This window comes from Lipophrys pholis (genome assembly GCF_963383615.2).
Source record: "Lipophrys pholis genome assembly, chromosome: 5".
NCBI lineage: Eukaryota > Metazoa > Chordata > Actinopteri > Blenniiformes > Blenniidae > Lipophrys > Lipophrys pholis.
This window is the reverse complement of record NC_137628.1, coordinates 10,567,185-10,586,852: the sequence shown is the minus strand read 5'-3', so window position 1 is coordinate 10,586,852 and position 19,668 is coordinate 10,567,185. Positions and strand designations below refer to the sequence as shown.

The window sequence follows — 19,668 nt, the reverse complement described above, 5'->3', positions numbered from 1 at the left end:
TGGCTTCAGTCCAGATTACTGTCCTCACCCGAAGTGCTTGTTCATAGAGCATCTTTATGTACCTCTTTAATAAAGGTTAATTAGTCCGAGCCCGGTTTTTCTGGATCTTTAAAGGGCATCTGACACAAAATGTTCATCTACAAATAATTTTCTGAAACTGCCAGGGAGCCGCTACACAGCAGCTGAAGAGCCTGTACCTCCAGAGCTGCAGGTGGAAGACCCCTGGTCTCGACTCTATACTCAGCTCATGCTGCAGATGCAGTTCTGTGAGCGTGTATAAACTTTATGTAATTTATTCATCTCAAGCAGCAGCTACAGGACAGATATCAAACCTGTGGTGAAAACTGATAATTTTCTGTGACAGTAAGAGATGTTACTTCGCCCACTGTGGATCACTGACATAATAAAGCAGCACAGCACTGAAACACTGCTGTGCATAGAATCTTTTTGGACATGCATGATTATTTCTCCTGAGAATTTTCTGTTCATTTTATTGTAAAAATTTACATTTAATTTCCACTTTTGTAAAGATGAAGAAGCTGATTGCAGCCAAATACCAGAGAAGTTGTCTTTATACTTTTTTGTGTCAGACACTTATCAAATAAATGTGAACGTTCTAAGAATATATTCACGATTAGCTGCACTAAAACATGAGCCTTAAACAACTCCTCCAACTAGCTCAACACTTAAGTTTAATAAATGATTATACTTTATAAAAGATCCAGCTTTGCACCAAAATAAGTGCAGAATAAGAAAATATGAGAACAAAAGCAGTCACATGTCTGGCCGAAAGAGAATAGCAACTTCATTTGTTAGTTCATTGAAAAGATTCAACCATGGTATAAATGTTTCTTTTAATAATATACAATCAAACAAGAAGGTGATCAGAAGGCATTATTGTCATATAAAGTATTGTGGTCCATTTAAAGTCCAGGTAATAAATCATCTAGAAATCAGGCTGCTTCGTTCAGATACTAGGTGTTAAGGTATAAATTATTGGACATTCTGTCTGGCTGACGTTAATTATCATTTTATTGTGTTGTCCTTGTTGCAGTGAGCTTCATGGTGATAGAGAATCGTGCATCATGTTCATGACGTGTCTTTAAAACGTGTCTTTTTTCTGTGCGTTTTTTTTTTTTTCCCTTTCTCTCGCTTCAACCCCTTTAGATTCCGTCGCCTTATGCATGTGGACTGACAATGTTGGGAAGTGAGAGTGCATTGTGAGTTGTGGCTGTGCGAGGCGGCGTTGTGCAGGAGAAAGTCCTCGTTGTGCACCAGTCTGTGGCTCTGCATGCGTGTGTGTGTGTGAGTCAGTGAGTGTGTGTTTGCGTGCATGTGTGTTTGTTTCCAGCTCTCACCAGGCTCGCTGCGTTATATGAGGGCTTCCTGCTGCATCCATCTGCCTCAAACTAAGAAGCTTCGGGCTGTCACCCTACGGTTCCACCGGTAAGTAGCCGCGTTTGGGCGACATGCATCGGCGCCGTGGCCGTAAAGTACCCGGGAGAAGCATTGTGTGGCTCTGTGGGGGGGAAAGAAAAGGGTGGCAGCCTGTTAGCATGCTAACTTTACTCGTCTGTCTGCGCGAGCTAACGCCTAGCGAGGTTAGCTTCTGCTGGAAGGAGCGGGCGAGCTCGGATCGACGCTTTTTGTGAGCCGGGGCACGTTGCCAGCCGCCGGGCCGAATTCAGTGAGTTGTGTTCGTGTTTGAGTCGGTGGCGAGGCGCCGTTTGCACGGACGAATCGGCGCATTTTGTGCAGGTTTCCGTGCGCGCTAATGTCAACAGCTAAAGCTAGGCTAGCGTTAGCGTGTCACCGTGAACCCGCCCGCGCGCCGCGGCAGCCGCGGTCTGCCTGGTCAGTTACCCCGCGTTAACGGAGTCACCGACACCGTTTCATGCTTTTGCCTCCGTCCGTGCTTCTTTTAGCGCGACTGACGGTGAATCTCAGTGTTTGTGTGTATGTGCGCGCGCGCGCGAGAGGCTGCGTTCAGCGACCACCCGCTGAGAGCAGTACTCTGACCCGAGCGGCCGCAGGACGCGCGCACTGCACGTGCTGTGCTCCGGCCAAACAGGTGACGCACGCGACCTACGGTGCAGCGCACTGGGCGCAGGTGAGCCGTGCGTCACAGTCAGTCCAGACAGGTGTGCGCGCGCTCTGCTCGCGCAACAGTCTGAACGCTGCGCGCACATCACAGCACCGACAAAAGATATCTGGAATCATGTGAAACTATATCCGCCTTTATTCTATCAATAGTTAAAAAAAGAAAACATTTTAAAGCATCGACAACACATCAGGGTTTCCTCCACCTCTCAAGGTGACATTTGGAGAATCTGCTCTGCTGCTAATATGTCTCAACTTTGGTTTTCTCTCATGTGATCCACTGATTGTTCCATTTTCGGCTCTTAATGAACATTTGTTGAATTGTGTGCGTTTGATTTGAATTGAGAGGATCTATTGCCTTGATGGGGAGAAAATGCAACAGGCCACATCTCCATTGGATCTTTTTGTGTGCAGTTTGCATGAGCTCCCTGATCGTGCATCTATGATTCTCTTTACACTACAACGTTTTACATGAAAACTCATCGTTTCTGTTTCACAAAAGTTTTGTGTTTACACGTTTTGAAATCGATCTCCGTTTCCATAGAAATGGCCAAAACACTGAAAGCGATGTTGTTTTCCTTTCGGGCTACTAGTGGGCACTGTTGTTTGTTTTTGTAAAGAAACCACACACATGCAAGTAGAGAACAATCCGTTATAAACATTAACAATGACAAGCATACGGACATTCATATGGACCAAAGTTATAATTGTTTATCAAAACGAATTAACGGCTGCGAGAGACAGCAAAAACCGCCACAAATCTTAAAGTACATTTAATAGTTTGCTATCGTACATTGAAGTGGTGCGGGAGAACTATCTTCAACGGCTGTGTGCGCATGCGCAGTCGCAGCATTTCAGAAAAGCTGCGTTTTCCCCCGTTTTACGGAGACAGAGCACGGGCGTTTTCAACAAGTTACATTTTCAATAGCTGAGCACCATTGTCGCATGGACAGACCTCCAATATGCAACAAAATGTTTTCGTTTTCACTTTAAAGCATTCTCGTGTAATTGGGGCCTGAACATACATTTCATATGAATCCGTCGCTGTCATGCTGCCTGTGAGTGTCTGATTGTCTTTACCTGTATTTTGGATTTTATGTGGTTATTTCTCTATTTATTCTTTTATGTACAGGTACTGCACATGCTTTCAAGATGTGGCCTGTTTACTCTTATTGTTATTTCTTTGTCTTGTTTAATTGGATACAACTCCACTGCAACATATAAAATCAGACTTGTATCTGCAATTTCCACGAGCAGTGTTGCCGTTTGGTTTTAATTGTTTTTTGTTAATTTCTTTGATCTGTTGTCAAGAAGCCTGCTGATATGATTAGTCCAATATGTTGACATTCAGACGATTAATACACCGTGCGTGGAAATGTAATTTGTCACAATTCAGATGTTTTGGGTTGTTATTTTTTGTCACATGTTGGTTACGAATCCACTGCCAAAAACTTTTGATATATATTGTGCAGCTTTGCTTTATACTAGCTCACGTTTGCTGCTTCATAATCACAATCTGTGTTTGCCTGTACATGGATAATGTGGATAAAAGCCTGATGAGGATGAAAAGGTTTCATGTAAACACATCTGTCGGATAAGGACCATTCGGGACAATGTTTCCTTGGATAAAAGAGGTTCACACTGATCTTTGTTCTAAACACACGCCATGTACACACATATATTCACTGCGCATGTCTGTTATGTAACATCAGCACGTGGCAGCACTTTGGGCAGTTTAGAGAAAAACTTTGGTAAAGCTGAAATGGTGAATTCAGGAGGAATTCTTAAAACATAAAGTCAAAAATAAATGTGTTTCCACTGTTGGTCTCTAGGTAGCACTGTTGTTACTTGTCTACACATAGATCTTAAAAAGAAGTCAAGCAGATTTCTTAACTCACCTAGTTTATTCTTGCTGAAAATACTCAACTATGGAGATAAATCCAAGAATCAATCAAAATCTGTCAGTCACAAACCATATTGTGCCATTTAAGTTTGTTTTTTAGTTATCATGTCAGTTTATCCTCATTCTGTGCGGAAACGTTGAATAAGAAACGCACCACCAAATAATAAAATCACTAGCACAAGATTAAGTCTTAGTAAATAATGGGTTAAAACCTGATACATTATTTCTGTAAAGTTTCAAAATGCTGAAAAGATTTTGCAGTATAAAATGTGTTTTTCTTCCAAAATGGAGTTAGTAGTTAGCTTCCATAGTAATAAATAGCAATTTCCTCTTAGCTTGTTATTATCTGAGGTTATTGTCATCAGTCAAATACACTTCAGCATCCTTGTTAAAATAAAATACAACCACATCCTACATTTAAATTGGAAAATGCAGAGCAATGATCCACCTCTTTCACACTGATCCCATCAGATCCCATTGATAGCTCTCTTTTTTTTTGACTGTTTCAGCACAATTTAAACTCCAGTTCTAACGAAGTAATTAATTGTAATGTGATTTTGTTTTTCTCTAAGCAGGTTTTGAACAGAGACTGAAGCCCCCTCCCTCTCAGGACCCTCGAGCAGCTCCTCCCACGCCTCCGTCCAGCAGCAGTTTGAGCTTCCAGCAGACTCATGACTGTTTGAGGGGACGCGGCCCCACTGTGGCCCATGCACTGTACTCGTTCCCCTCCCTGTCCTCCTCATCCCTCAAGCTGACGCAGAACCCCAGACACCTGCCCCCCCTTCCCCACCCCCACTCCCACCCCGTCCCCAGCGACTCGCCCCCTCCCGCCATGGTGTCCGGCACGGAGACGGTGCACTACATCCACCTGCACAACTCCAGCCAGTCGGTGCTGGAAGCCCTGCGCACGCAGCGGCGCGAGGGCCTCTTCTGCGACGTCACTGTGCGGATACACGACGCCTCGCTCCGCGCCCACGCCTGCGTCCTGGCGGCCGGCAGCCCCTTCTTCCAGGACAAGCTTCTGCTGGGCCACTCGGAGATCTCCGTGCCACCACTGGTGCCCGCCGAAACAGTGAAGCAGCTGGTGGATTTCATGTACAGCGGCTCGCTGGTGGTGTTGCAGTCGCAGGCCCTCTGCATCCTTACCGCCGCTAGCATCCTGCAGATCAAGACGGTCATTGACGAGTGCACCCAGATCATCTCTCAGAGGAAGGCGGCCGCCAGCGCCGCGAGTGCAGCAGCAGCGGCGGCGGCGGCGGCAGCGGCAGCGGCTGCAGCAGCCGGAGGCGGGATGCTCGGAGGAGTTCTGCCCAAACAAGAGGAGCGCGGAGGGAGTAAAGGGAGGGAGAGCGGTGGCAGCGCAAGTTGCTCTGTGGGTGCAGGTGCGGGCGGAGGCTACGCCAACTTCTCCAACTTCATGGCTGAGTGCGGGGCCAGCAACATGGCTGGAGGGCTCGGGGGCGGCGGTGTCAGCGAGACCGGGCCGGGACCGATGGACCAGGCGAACACCGTAAGCCTGATGGCGCTGGGCGACATGGGCCCGGGCTCCATGTGCGGCGGTGACGGGATGGGCGGCGGGCCAGGCGCCATCCTCATGAAGCAGAACTCCAGCTGCACTCAGGACGTCAGGTACAAGCTGCGAGACCTGCTGGCGCAGACGGCCAACGGGGGCGGCGCGGGCAGCACCGGGAACCTGTCGGCGGGGTGTAGCTCCGGTGTGGCCAGCGTGGACAGCATCGGCAGGGACAGCCTCCGCGGGAATACCACCGACCTCTCCGACGACCTGGTGGGGATCGACCGCTACAGCGAGGAGGAGGACTTGGACGGGAGAGAGCGGGGAAGAGACGGAGACAGAGACAGGGGGGCGAGCCACAGCCGCAAGCAGAGGCAGCCGTTAAGACTCCAGGTAGGGGGATAAGGGGAAGGGTTGCTATGGTTACAGCTTTCAGGCATGCAGAGCTGCAACGTTTTCCTTTTCTTTCTTTTTATGCTTTTCCCTCTTCTCACACTGCATTGGCGTATATCGCTGAGATGTTTCTGCACTTTGCACAACTGAATCTCTCGCCTCAACTTCAGCAGTAGCTGCCTTGTTGATGATCTATGGACTTCTGCATATTCGCTGTAGGTCGATCAACTTATTAGGAGCTGCTGCAGACGGGTGATTGCCGGGCTTTTACCAGCGTTGTTTCTCCGCTCCCCTTGTGCTTCAGGTGCTGGGAGGAGAGGGGGTGGTGGTGAAAGACGAAGGGGTGCAGGACGCTGACGGGACCGTCTATGCTTTGGAGGATGGGAGGCGGAATCAGGAGCAGGAGGGCTCCCAAGAATCCATGGCGGGCTACGGTCAGGTAGGTCACCTCAACGGCAGAAAAGAAAAGCTGGAGTTTGTGAAATGCGACACCATATCAGGGATGTATAGCTGACTTTATATAGAACGTTTTAATAATTCATCAACCACTTCTTGGAGGAGGGATCTGTTCAGCGCATAACGCAGCTTGCAGATTTTAAGCGTTGATGTTTAAGGATGGAGCTGAGCCATCAGTCGGACCTTATTGTGGTAAATTCCTCCTCAGCACTTCTGTCACAAGTCCTGAAGTAAGTAGACGGGAAGAACACGGCAGAGCGGATTTCTGCCGCAGCCTGCTGTAGCTCGCAGACGACACAGGCAACATCTGCCACGCAGTCCAAAGGATTCACAGCTTCGCCTGTCAGTTTCCTTCCAAAGCGCTGCAGATTAAGTCCTGATTGGAAACATAATCAGCGTTTGGGCTTAGCAGGTGAAGACGGGCAGGTTTTACCTGCAGAGCACAGCGAGTGATCACACATTAACTGCAGGAACAATCTGATCTTCACATTCACATCAGAGCTTTTATCCTCTCATTCATCTGTTATTTCACTGATTACATTTTGCTTTATCAGAAACTTCAGACGCTGTTCCAACAAGGACGTATGTAATCTGAGGCTCTGAGTAAAGCTAAATAATCCAGAGATATGTTATTGTATTTTTCTCAGGAAATCTGTTCCAGCTGCTCCTTTTTGGACAAATCTGACACCAAATGCTCCTCTTGATGAATTGAGCATGAAGTCAGGGTGGTGACCTGCCAGCAGCTCCTGCTTCTGAAACCTCTAAACCACCACTTCCCCACTAAATACTTTCATGTAAACCTAAATTAAATAAATGTGGATCAACTTGCGGATTCCTTTCTCGCCAAATTAAACACAAACTGTTGCTGCTGACTATAAAATGAGTGGAAAATCTTTCGTTGATGCCAGCTAGCTCCACAATCAGGAAACTTAATTACAGCGTCTCAGCAGAGAAGCTCTTAATTCTTCTTCCTAAGTGAGACGCAAAATAATAAAATAACACTGATTAAAAACAAAAAAAGAAGAGGACAGACAGAAAAAGCTGACTGTTTTCCACTGGAAGTAACAAAAGACGCTCTGTAGCTGAAAGCCAGTTTTTTAGAAACAAAAGGCTAAGACAGGGATTGTTCATCGCAGGAGGAGGTCCTTCTTCACAGAGAGGAGGCGAAAAGCTCCAGCTCTAAAAAAAGATCTTTACCTGGACGCGAGGATTCAGGAGGAAAACCCTGCATCAGACTCGCAGAGGACACCACACAAGAAACGCAGCTCTCAAACACGAGCTTAACCTCCTGGAAATCCAGAGTTTGCGGTTATTACGGGATGCGGTTTACACTGCGCTTCACCTGGCTCAAACGGAGCTTTCAGAAGTTTCTGTCTGAACTTGTGTTCGTCTTAATTTCATGCCATAAAGGCTAATTTATGCTGCATCTGCAAGTGATGTTTGAAGGCTATGCATTGCCACAAACCACCTCCGCACAGTCTCTTTGTCAGCGCTACACGCACCTCCAACAGCCTTGAAGGCTCCAGTTAGCTACTGCGTTCACAGTAGGCATAGCGCAGCGTGTAGCGTCTTATCTACGCACTGCGCTATGCTTACTGTAGACTGGAGACCGAGGGACTGAGCTCGCTGTGCGCTGCCACACACTCCAGTTCGCTGTTAATGAGTGTATCAGGCAGACGTTAATCGTTTAGTACGTAGCATTGCAGGTGCGTGAGCCCTGAAACTCTTTAGCATGTTGCATGTAGCACAGCTTGGGGAGGGGTATGTGATATGGCCCCCCCAAAAAAATATCTCAATACATTTTTGGAAATTCATCGATAATCTGACAGTAGCCTTTAAAATGTGATTACTTTACAAAAGAAATAACCAGGACATCTATGGACGGAGACAAAGTTTCTGAACAGCAGCTCTTGTTTATTACATTTTTTTTAAACATGTACATTCAAGAGAGAACTTGAATTTAATTTTCCAAAATAAGGGTTGGCTATGCCTCTTACAATGTCCCCTTCATACCTCAGATTTACTTAAATCTTCTTCTTCTCTATCAGCTGCATCTGTGGCTCCCCCTTCTCTCCATTCTGTAGTCTTTCTCGTCAGCTCTTCTCGCCATGCACTAGTCTTTCTAGTCTCCTGTTTCCTCTGATTCACCTCTTTCCAGCTAATGACTCTGGTGATAAAGCTACAACATATTTGTGAGCCTGAAAAGTTTGTGATACTGTTTGTAATATTAACACAGAGTCTGAATATTATCCAATTTTATCCCAGATGGATCCGTCAAATGCTGTCTTTCTTGTTCTTCTCTCTTGGCATTCTCTGAACTAAATACATTGCTGTAATTCTGATCTCTTTGTCCATGTCTTTATCCCCCTGATCTGATTCCTCAGCTCCATCTCTTTGAAAAATATTTAAAAATCTGACTGCCTGTATCTACACGGTTTTGAGCGCCTCTGCTTCTCCAAACGTCCCTTAAATATCATGTCTTGTCTTCCTGACCTCCTTAGGACAAAGTTGTGGTATTGTAGTCATCATGTGCTGCTTCATGTGGCCTTAGTGACAGGGATATCTTGTTTCTGTGCACTGTCCTCCATGGCAATAAGGGGTTGTGTTTAAAACCTGTTTTTTTTCTTTTGGGAAAATGCAAAGAAAAGAAAATACAGTCACACCTGCAGATGTTGTCAGATCTGAAACCCATCCGCCACTAAATGTGGAGTTCTGGACGGTTTTATACAGCATAAAGGGTGAACTCGCAGGGGAGATGTTTGTGTGTGTGTGCGCGCTCACACACACACACACAAACACACACACACACACAGCCCCGTGTGCAGGATTTTATAGATTAGTGGGAGTTGCTGAAAATAAGCACAGATTCCTGCACATTTCTTCCATGCGAGACTCTCATCCGTGTGCTGTGCTGCTGCCGACACTACTTGTGGAATAGTTTTATTATCGCCGCGTGACTGAATCCTTGCCCGCTGATTTGCTTCTGAGGCACCTCATGTTCCTCTCCACTACCGTCTATATGACTTTCGTTTTACTTTTTGAGATAGTGTAAATATTCAATTCTGTAAAAGTCAATTGAATTAAGTAAAAGACATTTTGTATGAACATAGTTTACAGTCGGTCTTATTTTTGTCATTCTCATTAATATTACAGAATTTCTGATACCGCGGACATCCTTGCCCTCTTTTGTCTACCTGCTGCTGACGAATGACGTCATGTAATACTCGCCAAGTTGTACCGGGGATGATTTATGAGTACAAGTACATCATGTCGTATCGACGCATCCCTATTTTTTATTGTATTTAGTGATATTCTTTCTAATTTTATCTTAAAAACTCACCAAAATACTGGACGCCACAATTATCACAATAACAAGAAAATCTTGAACAGTTAAATTATGTATATTGTGAACTGGAAACCATATTACCTTTTTAATTATATTGTGATATATGTAAATGTTTTATGCAATTTTCTTCATACATTTTCTTTAATTTTTGTAAATAAGGTATTTTTAAAATTCATTTTTAGTCCGTTTATTCATTAGTGCAGGATATACTCTACATTAGTTTTTACATGTGCAGCTCTTTGATTAGGTTTGAACCTGTAATGGATCAAAATAATCCTCAGTTTTGCTCGTCTTTAATTAGAGTTACTTATTAGGTTAAATAAACTGTTATTGTTACAGTTATATTTAATGGCTTGACAGCGGAATGTTGAGCCTGAATTATGACTATAATGAGTTTTATAGCTTTAATTGTAAAATCATTCTTAGACCCGGATAAGGTTCAATGTGGCTGTCAAGTAGCGATAAAATATTAACTGCGACGTGACAAATTAATACCTTTACTACTACTTTAACGTCACTGAAGAAATATCTTCAAGTGAGACTATTGTTGCAATTATTCGCCATTATTAGGAGTAATACTACTCATTTAGTTATATAATTTCCTTCATCGATGGAACATACAGGTTTGGTATTTTACAGTTCCAGTTAATGTTCATTAATTATTAAACAGGCCTTTTTTTTCTTCCTTTTAAAGAACATTTTAGGACAGATTTGTTTGAATGTATTCTTTAATACATACATTCATCCAAGTGAGAACCAGGAGCTGCTTTATGCAGTTTGCTAGTTTATTTTTTAACGGTTACATTACATTTAAAAAAAAAAACGGCCTTTGTTTTGGCTTTTTCCTGATTCAGTCTTTGCCAAAGTTGCACACTGTGCTGGTTGGAAAGAAGACAAAGCTGGCAGAGGCAATTCAATTATTGTTGACAAAATGTTTATTCTTGTTTAACCACTGTGTGGATAACATGATGACTTTTTTAATTCACGGCTGAGAGTGTTTCTCATTTTTATTGTAGTTTTCGTGGTGTTTCTCCAAACTCTGGACACTTTTTATTTCCATTTGGTCTCCATGTCAGCCCCTCTGCTCTAAATCAAACTCATATTCCCGTTTTAACCTCCTCCAATTGTGCATTGACCTCCACATTAACCTCTCTGCTCTATCATGTGCTGACCCCATGTCTCCACAGCTACTTATCTGCTCTGGTGTGTACTGCACTCGTCTTCACAGCGGCCTCTCTGCTCTGCTGTATGCTGACCTTGTGTCACCAGGGCAACTCATTGCCCATATCTGTGCTAAAATCTTGTCTCCATAACAGCCTCTCTACTCTACAGTGTGCTTACCTCATGTCTCCACAACTACTCATCCGCTCTGGTTTCTGCTGAACTCGTGCCCACACCAGCTCTGCTTTTTGTTTCCGCACAAGCCTCTCTGCTCCGCTGGACACTGACCTTGTCTAAAGACCTTGTGTCTGTAGAGCGACTTCTCTGCCCTTGTGCGTGCTAACATCTTGTCTCCACAACAGCCTCTCTGCACTGCTTTGTGTTGATCTCATGTCTCCACAGCGGCCTCTCTGCTCTGCATTTTACTAATTTGTTCGTCCCACAGTATCCTCTCATGTGCTTACCTATGTCTCCACAGCTTCTCATCCGCTCTGCTGTGTATTGAACTCGTGTCCACACCAGCTCTGCATTTTTCTAACCTTTTGTCTCCACTGCTGCCGCTCTGCTCTGATGTGTTTAGGGAAAACTGATCATGCCAAAACGTATCAATACTTCAGGGTTTAATCATTTGAAAAGATGAAAGGAATGAAATACTCCAATATATGAGGCAAACATTTCCGTAGTGTTTCACCTTGATGTGTCTCCACAGACAGCACTAAAGCTGCCGAGTGTTTGTCTTCATCTGTTTTATGTCTGATGGAAAAGATACGCTTCCATTTTAATCGTCCCAGCTGTCGAACTGCCGACATAACGTCTTGCAGTATGTTTGAGCCGTAAACTATAACATGCGAGTTGAAGTATAATTTTCCACTGCTGTGATTTGTGTAACTCCCTCTCTGCACCCTCAGTGTTAAAGCAGAAACTGGTAGGATCTGCAGCCACATGGAGCTAGTAAGTGTTGAGCATCGAGCGCTGCAGGGAAACCTCAGTTTGATGTGTTGGAAGAGCTGACCCTAAAACACAACAAATGACGATCTTTCAAAAGTGTCTTTGTGTGTTTTTCAGGACTTCTATGATGAGCAGGGGGTGTTTTCGGAGAGCTTCTGGCCCCAGAGCGAGCCTCAGCAGGCCATGGCTTTCAACCCTAGAGGGAGAGTGAACAAGCCCATGACCCCGCCTCCAACCACGCAGTCCATCAACAATCAGGTGGGTGCTTTCAACTCTTCCGATTACATTATAAATGCACCATTACTCAAGCATGATTCACACTGTGGAGTTGAGGGTAACGGTGTAACAGTCTCAGTAGGTCTGTATTTCATATAGAGGCACTCTGCAGACCTCAGATTAATTGCAGTTTTAATCAGTGATGCACAGATGCCAGTATCAGCAACATGGAGTACTAGTTCTCGGAAAAAGATCCCTGATACCACCCGGGAAGTACTATGTCATGTCATACATCACCAACGTCAGCAGCAAGTAGGCAAAAGAAGACGAGCGATGTCCGTGCTGTGGAGATTCTTTAATATTAATGACCATGACAAACATGAGACGGACTGTAAATTATGTTCTGTTAAAATATCAATAGGAGGAGAAAGATGGTTTGTACAACACCAGCAGCTTCATCACCAGAGTCATTTGAACCAGCAGAGTAGCCCAATGTTGCTCATTAGTTTTTACTGCTCATTGGATCCAGTAGCGCCGAGCCCTGCTACATGCTACATGCTGTAGAGGTTAGGGGCCAGCGATTCTACATTCTCAAGATGATTAAAGTCTGACTGATACAATCATTAACAGTGAGCCGCAGACACAATTATGGTTTATAGCATTTAATAAGTACTCGTATCAGTACTCAGTACCAGCAAGTACTCGCCCTTTAAAAAAAAAAATGGTATTGGTGCATCCCTACAGTAATACAGTTGTTCTGTTACTTGTATGGTAATGAATAATCTATATTTAAATGTACAGTTGCATTCAAAAAGATTTTTAAATAAAGCAGCAATGTGAGAAAAGGATCTTGACTTGATGAGATCTGAGGCCCCGTTTACACATTTTCAAGTGAAAAACGGAGAACTTCTTTTATTTTTAATGGCTCCCAAGGTGGAATTTTTGGAAAACGTTCTGACTCCATCCCCATGGAAACGGGGGGAAGCGCAACTTTTCTGAAATGCTTTTACTGCGCATGGGACCGCGACCATAGTATCTAGTAGTTGTGCACATGCTCAGTAGCTGGACAATCAGGACAACGTTTCCTCCAGGGTGTCATGACTCCCAGTCGATATTCTCCTGGGACCTGGTAGTTTGATAGTTTAGAATCACCGTCGTAACAATCCAACTTGGTCGTCTGTCCATATGAATGTCTGTGTCCCATTGTTAATCTTTGCTTATTGTTCTCTGCTACGTGTGTGTGGTTTCAATACAAACACACACAACAGCACCCACGAGTGGCTCAACATGGTAACTACATCGTTTTCAGTATTTCTGACATTTCCATGTAAACTGACCTAAATTTTAAAGTGTTGCCATCTAAAAGCAAAACTTTTCTGAAATGAAAACAAAAAAAACAATGTGTTTTGACTCGAAACGTCACATAAACGGCGCCCAGACTGAAAGTCACAGTGCTCTCGTTTTATTGTTTCACGGTTTCGAGACAAAATAACGTCTGTACTCAGGATTCAAACATCCAACATTTTCAAAAAGATTCCTATTCAGGGATTAGGAACAGATTAGCCTTGAAGACACTTAATTTATTACTTTTTTTTTAATTAATGCAGAGCCTGGACGCTGTCCTGAAACCTCTTTGATCCTCCGAGACAAAGACTTAAAGTTCTGAATGGAGAATCACAGCAGTGTCGTCTTGCTGATATGTTTGCAAAACATAGATGTTCTGCTTTGATCAGTTGATTTTATCCCTGTGTACATCAGAATCTCATTAATGCAGCTCCTATGCTGTGGAGAGATTTGTTGAGCTCCGCTCTGAGCAAATGAGCAGAGCTTCAAGGTCTGCTTCAAGGGCTGATAGTCTGGCTCCTAAACGACGCTCCGCCTTTCCACAATCTTCCCTTTTCTTTCAGTCTAAATGGAGAATGGAGGGAAAAAACCATCAGAGTGAAAACCGACATGAATCTCACTCATTTGTGGTCGATTTAAAACCATGCACAGGAACCAGTTTCCATAGAATAAAGATGTTAGATTTAGATTTTTTTTTACTATTAAATGTCTTTTTACGTCTGCATGTGTTTACAGTTATCCATATGACAGCCATTTGATTGGGTTTTTGAGTATAATTTTGGGTTTATTACACCTCCTCATAGACTTCAGACTGAAAGGAATTAAACCTCGTCAGGATTGTTTGTGAGAAGTCTTCTGGGAACGTTCCCGCACCTTTAACCCTGCTTTGATTCGGCTCCGCTGCCCGCTGAGTCCCATCCAAGCTCCAGCACTGACGACATGATTGGCAGGACGAAGAATTTAACGCTAAAATCCACTCGACTCCCAGAAAAACAAAGAAAGCACAGACAAACAAACCCAAGCTTCTGCACCAGGGGCTGCTTTTTGTTTGTTTCCTCTCGTTCTGGCCCCTGCCTGCAGCGTTTGATTGACAGGTGCGTCGACTTTGCAAATGAAAAGGCAAAAGAGGCGCACATTTGCATTTTAATTTTTGCATTCATGAGCCAAGAAAGGTAAATGCCACCGAGTTTGATTTTGCTCGCTTACAGTAATAATTAAACCACCAAGTGGCAAATTGAATTAAAATTTTATTTTAGTTTTAGGTAGTTTGGTGTAAATATTACATTTTCCTATTTGAAGATATGTTTTAATTTAAATGAGTCATTTCAGAAGTAATGAAAAGAACATTCAATATATTCAGTTTGCTAATTACACATTCTTTATTATCATTGTTGTTAACGTCGCTCTCGTTTTTTGAGAGAGAAAAAACCCTGCAGATCCAATAGAAAGAATGAGAACAAAGCAGAAATTAAAGCTTGTGGTCTTGACAAGTACGAAAAAACTGCATTAAAAATACGCAACTGAAAGTGTTTGGTAGACAGGATTCAATCTTAATCTTGGAAAAGTCAACTGGCATCAAGTGAGTATGGCAATGGCTTAGGTTATAATATTTATTATTTCACTCTTTCTAAAAACATAAATCAATCACTACATTGCAAACTGTGTGTGTGGAAAGTTTCATTATAGTGGATTGTACCTGCGCAGATGTAATGTTAAGTGATCAGTTCAGAACAGTAATATCTGCATTTCACCCTGTTCACGTCTCATCTTTAAGACCCCGGACTGCAGGTTTCATATTTATATCCGTCGTAGCGTCATTGATTTTGAATATTATTATTTCTACACTATCCTGGTTCTTCTACCAGAATCCACACAGGAAAAATGAAAACATGTAGGCCCAGTTTTAGTTGCTGACATACGGCTCTAATAAGTTGTAAATACCTTTCTGAAGGAAATTCATAATTACACTCGAAACACGTATCTCCAGCATTTATATTTTTCTGAACATCCCCGGTTTTGTTGACATCTTGTGGTCACAAAATCTCCAGAGCATTCCCAAGGCATTGTGTCACAAGATCCCGTTTGTACACTCAATCTTGGAAGATCTGGATTTTCAACTGGAAACAATCAGTTTCACATCATTTAAGACTATTCTCGTGGCTTGTAGACGCTTTCTTTAAGAAAGTTTGGCTTTTTTCTTGCTGAATCGGTCAAATCTTTACATTTTGGCTGGAACTGCTGCAACACCCATCTTTCATATCCCAGAAACCCTTGCGGCAGGTTTCCCAAGATGAAGTCTATCAGGAAACAAATGCAGTTTGATCGGTATAAATTCTGGTTTACTTGTAAACGTATCGACTCTGGTTTGATCGATTTGGGGAAACTGCGGGTTGTTCTGTCGAGATTCCTTCTTCCTGGACTAACCCTGCTTCATGTTCTCCCTCAGCTCTTGTTTCAGTACCCAGTGAGCCAGTCGCAGCCAGCTCCGTTCTACGTGGGCGGGCCTATGGGCGGCCTGGACAACATGGCAGGCACAGAGCCCAGTCAGCAGGGTCCGCCCCCGGCACCGATGACTCCGGCCCCGCCTCCCTCCGCCTCCTCCTGCTCCGCAGGGCCATCCCCTTCCTCCCAGGGATCTGAGACCTCGTTTGACTGCACACACTGTGGCAAATCTTTACGTTCCAGGAAGAACTACAGCAAGCACATGTTCATCCACTCCGGTAAGTTCACCTCACTGCGGGTGGAGGTGAAGAGCTACGCCCACTTCAGACTTTCTCTCCGGGCGAGACATTTGGTTGAAGGGGTCGTTTTTAAATCACAGCCCCATCTCCACTGCTGAATAGTCCTTGAGAAAACACTGCAGCTGTCACCACTGATGTGAATGAGTGAAGCAGAAGAAAAGCGCAATATAAGTGAAACCTATTTTACCATAGAGAGAAAGAGAGTTCAGCAAAATAAAAAATGTTTTGCAGGACACTCCGTGTTGGTTAGGTTGAGACTGAAACTTCAGGAAAGATATCCATTTTTTATAATTAGTTTTTTACTAGATCTTGTTATGTAAGCTGCAATTTTGGTCTGTTTCCAACAGATCAGTATTGTAGTGTACATTAGTGTGTATAAATAACGTGATTGCAATTTAATAAGAAGTAACAAAGAGCAGTTTATTAAACACACAAGTGTTGAAATTCTCCTTTTTTGAAATATTTCAGATTGTGCAGAGATGGTTCATAACATTTCTGTGCACGTCTCTCACTCCATTCAGATGATTATGTGAGTCTGATGGGTCTCTCTCCCTCTCTCTACCTCCTCCCCTCCAGGTCAGAAACCTCATCAGTGCTCCATCTGCTGGCGCTCCTTCTCCCTGCGCGACTACCTCCTCAAACACATGGTGGTGCATACTGGCGTCAGGGCCTTCCAGTGCACCATGTGCGGCAAGCGCTTCACCCAGAAAAGCTCGCTCAACGTGCACATGCGCACCCACCGTGCCGAGCGCACCTTCCAGTGCAACGTGTGCCACCGGGCCTTCACCCACCGCACCTTGCTGGAGCGCCACGCCCTACAGCACGCCCACCACGCCCCCCAGACCCCCGGCCCGGGCCAGGGGCGTGGAGCCGACATGACCTCACCTACCAAGCACAGCCCTCCGGCTATGGGGGGGCCCTCAGGTATGGCCGGCGCGGCTGGCATGGTTGGCAGCATGGCCAACATGCCCAGCCATGGAGCTTCCTCCACCTAGACAGAGAGCGAGAGAAGGGGGGTGAACGGGGGAGGGGGGTGGTTTGCGAGCCCATTCCTCGAACCAACACTTATTTGGTCCTAACAGCCTTTTTGATCTGTTTTCGGGGTGGGAATCGCACTTACGGGTTCCCACAGTTCTTAACGCCACCTCCAATCAGGGTTCCTACACAGGGCTGGAAGGCCTTTTTAAGTCTGAATTTTAAAATAAGTAAATGTACATTTCTAAGATGTTTTGAAATTGCACAAAAATCCTGGGATTAAAAAAAGGGCGAGAGAAAGAGGCTCCTTTTTGTAGAAACCCATCTTAAGTAGTTGTAGATCTACTGTCATTACCTGTGTTGTGATATTTGTTACTGTGACGACTAATCATAAGCTATAGAGCAACATCGCTAACAATCACACCTCGTTCAACAGCCATCTTAAAAAAAAAAAAAGAAGAAAAAGAAAAATCTTGAATTTTGTAATGTACAAATCGTGTAGGAACCCTGTTTTAAAGAGACCAGAGAGTCACCAAAGAGGTTCGGAGTGAGAGTGGGGAGGGTGGGAGGGTTCACCTTTTTAGGTGGAGGCAGTGTGGGTGGGGTGGAAGGTTGGAGTATTAGGGAGAAGCAAGTCAAGTGGCATGCAGTGATTAGTGGGGGAGGAGGGGAGGGAGGTGTGCAGGGATTTGATTCGCCCTCAGTTCATTTAATGGAAGTTCAGTCTTTATTGTTTATTCCTCAAATACAGGAACATATCAGGACTTGTTGACAGCTCGTCAGTACCACAAATATTAGTGTTTTTCTCACCTACAAGTCTTAACTGTCACACACGCATCCACCACTATTCAGAGCTACAGAGCTGTCACAACCTGCAGTTTGTGAATCAAAAACGATTCAGACGGCTGCTAACTGATGCAAACTACTCTACATTATCGTACGTTTAATACCTCAGTAACAACAGCAAACAGTTAAACTGCTGTTTCGAATCAACTTTAGCTTTTTCTATAAGCTGCTAAAAGTCTTATTCAGCTATAAGCAACAACGGCCTCATTCACATTCACATTTTATTCTCCCTCAGTGTCGGGTCAAAAGGTACGGAGGCAGACCGGAGGGCTGCCATTACTCCGCCTCGTTTCTACCTCTTTTCAATGGTCGCAAGAAAGGCAGAATACAAGTGAGGCCCCATTTACACAACAACGTTTCAAGTGAAAATGCATTGTTTTTGTCTTCATTTCAGAATGGTTTCGTGTTTACATGGCAACGTTTTGAAAACGCTGTCTTTTTACACGGAAACGAGTTGGATTGTTATTACGGTGACTGTCAACTATAAAACTGCCAAGTCCCAAGAGAACATCGACTGGGAGTCATGACACTCTGGAGGAAACCCTGTTCTTATTGTGCATCTACTGAGCGTGTGCAAAAATAGGGTTTACTGTTGCGCAGTAGCAGCATTTCAGAAGAGTTCCACGTTGAGAGCATTTTTCAAAAAGTTGTGTTTTCAGTGGCTCCGAGCATTGTTGTCGTGTAAACAAACACCCAAAACCCAATGAAGGTTTTCCATTTTCACTTGAAAATGTGTAAACGGGATAACTGGAAACACGCTCGCTTGCCTGCCATTTCTTTAAAACAAGATACAAGGAGTTCTTAGCATGTTTCCCTGTGAACAAGTCAAAGACATAAGAGTCAGTGTGGTGAAGTTATTGTAAATTTGTCATGAAAACCTACCTTAAATAACGGCAGGCAGAAATCTAGCACAGAGTTAGTATTTTAGTCATTTTACATACCTCATCATGAAGGTTAAGAAACTGAAATCCGATCCGAACTTTCACTTGATAGCTCATCCTAGCAAGCGGCTAAATGAAACTGGCTGCTCTATTCATTCTTTATAACTTCTGAATGTATTACGTCATTATACAGTTTAATCCTGTAGATCAGGAGTATGAAACACATTTTAGTTCTCGGGCCACATACAGCACAATTTCATCCTGTGCGGGCCAGACCGGCAAAATAGTGCCATATTGACCTTTAAATTTCAACTTTAAAGGCTTTCTTTGTTGTGACACAGCATACCTGATAAAATGTCTGAAGATTCACTAAGAAATACAAACAATTACTACAGAAAATGTCAACAATCCTAACATGAAGCCAATTTTAACATAACCTTTTGGCGCAAAATACAGTGAGATGTCCATATGCATGTTTTTTACGAACTCCCCCTGACAGCACGGCTTTTAGACTAGTTTGATAACATCAAGGTCGTTATCTTTCATCGCAGCATCACTGATATCTCAGCTCAGGTCTCAGTGTTGTGTCACTATTCTAAAAAAAACTTTAAAAAAAAACTTTTTACAATTGGCTTGTTGATTTAGTGGCCGGTTCTGGCCCTAATATTTGAACTCTACTGTATTGACTGAACCATCAAATAATCGCCGGAAAAGTTCAATTTAATAAAATTGTAGTGGTTATTGGGGGGGGGGGGTATAAATTTGCATTTATGAGTTTTGATTAGTTTAAAGTCATTTTATACATAGGAAATATATATTTCTTCCATATTGCATGACAGCGTCAC

The 19,668-nt window shown here is 43.8% G+C and overlaps 1 protein-coding gene across 3 annotated transcripts; it reads left to right on the top strand.

The window, feature by feature from the left end:
• Positions 1-1,182: 1,182 nt before the first annotated feature.
• zbtb45 (zinc finger and BTB domain containing 45) lies at positions 1,183-17,539 on the top strand. Of its 3 annotated transcripts, none has more exons than XM_080462691.1 (6): positions 1,183-1,446; positions 4,579-5,909; positions 6,214-6,348; positions 11,938-12,078; positions 15,827-16,100; positions 16,698-17,539. In XM_080462691.1, the coding sequence occupies exons 2-6, from the start codon at positions 4,836-4,838 to the stop codon at positions 17,114-17,116; spliced, it is 2,043 nt and encodes a 680-aa protein (XP_080318817.1). In that variant the 5' UTR covers positions 1,183-1,446; positions 4,579-4,835; the 3' UTR covers positions 17,117-17,539. The 3 variants fall into 3 exon arrangements, with proteins under 3 accessions (XP_080318817.1, XP_080318818.1, XP_080318819.1); XM_080462692.1 differs by having other exon boundaries at positions 4,576-5,909; XM_080462693.1 differs by lacking the exon at positions 1,183-1,446 and adding an exon at positions 1,593-1,687.
• The last annotated feature ends 2,129 nt before the right edge of the window (positions 17,540-19,668 follow it).

Excerpts from the sequence above, each read along its gene's own strand:
- zbtb45 (XM_080462691.1), top strand. The coding sequence starts at position 4,836 with ATGGTGTCCGGCACGGAGACGGTGCACTACATCCACCTGCACAACTCC. Across the intron at positions 5,910-6,213 it reads GGCAGCCGTTAAGACTCCAG|GTGCTGGGAGGAGAGGGGGT; the intron begins GTAGGGGGATAA and ends CTTGTGCTTCAG. Across the intron at positions 16,101-16,697 it reads GCACATGTTCATCCACTCCG|GTCAGAAACCTCATCAGTGC; the intron begins GTAAGTTCACCT and ends CCTCCCCTCCAG.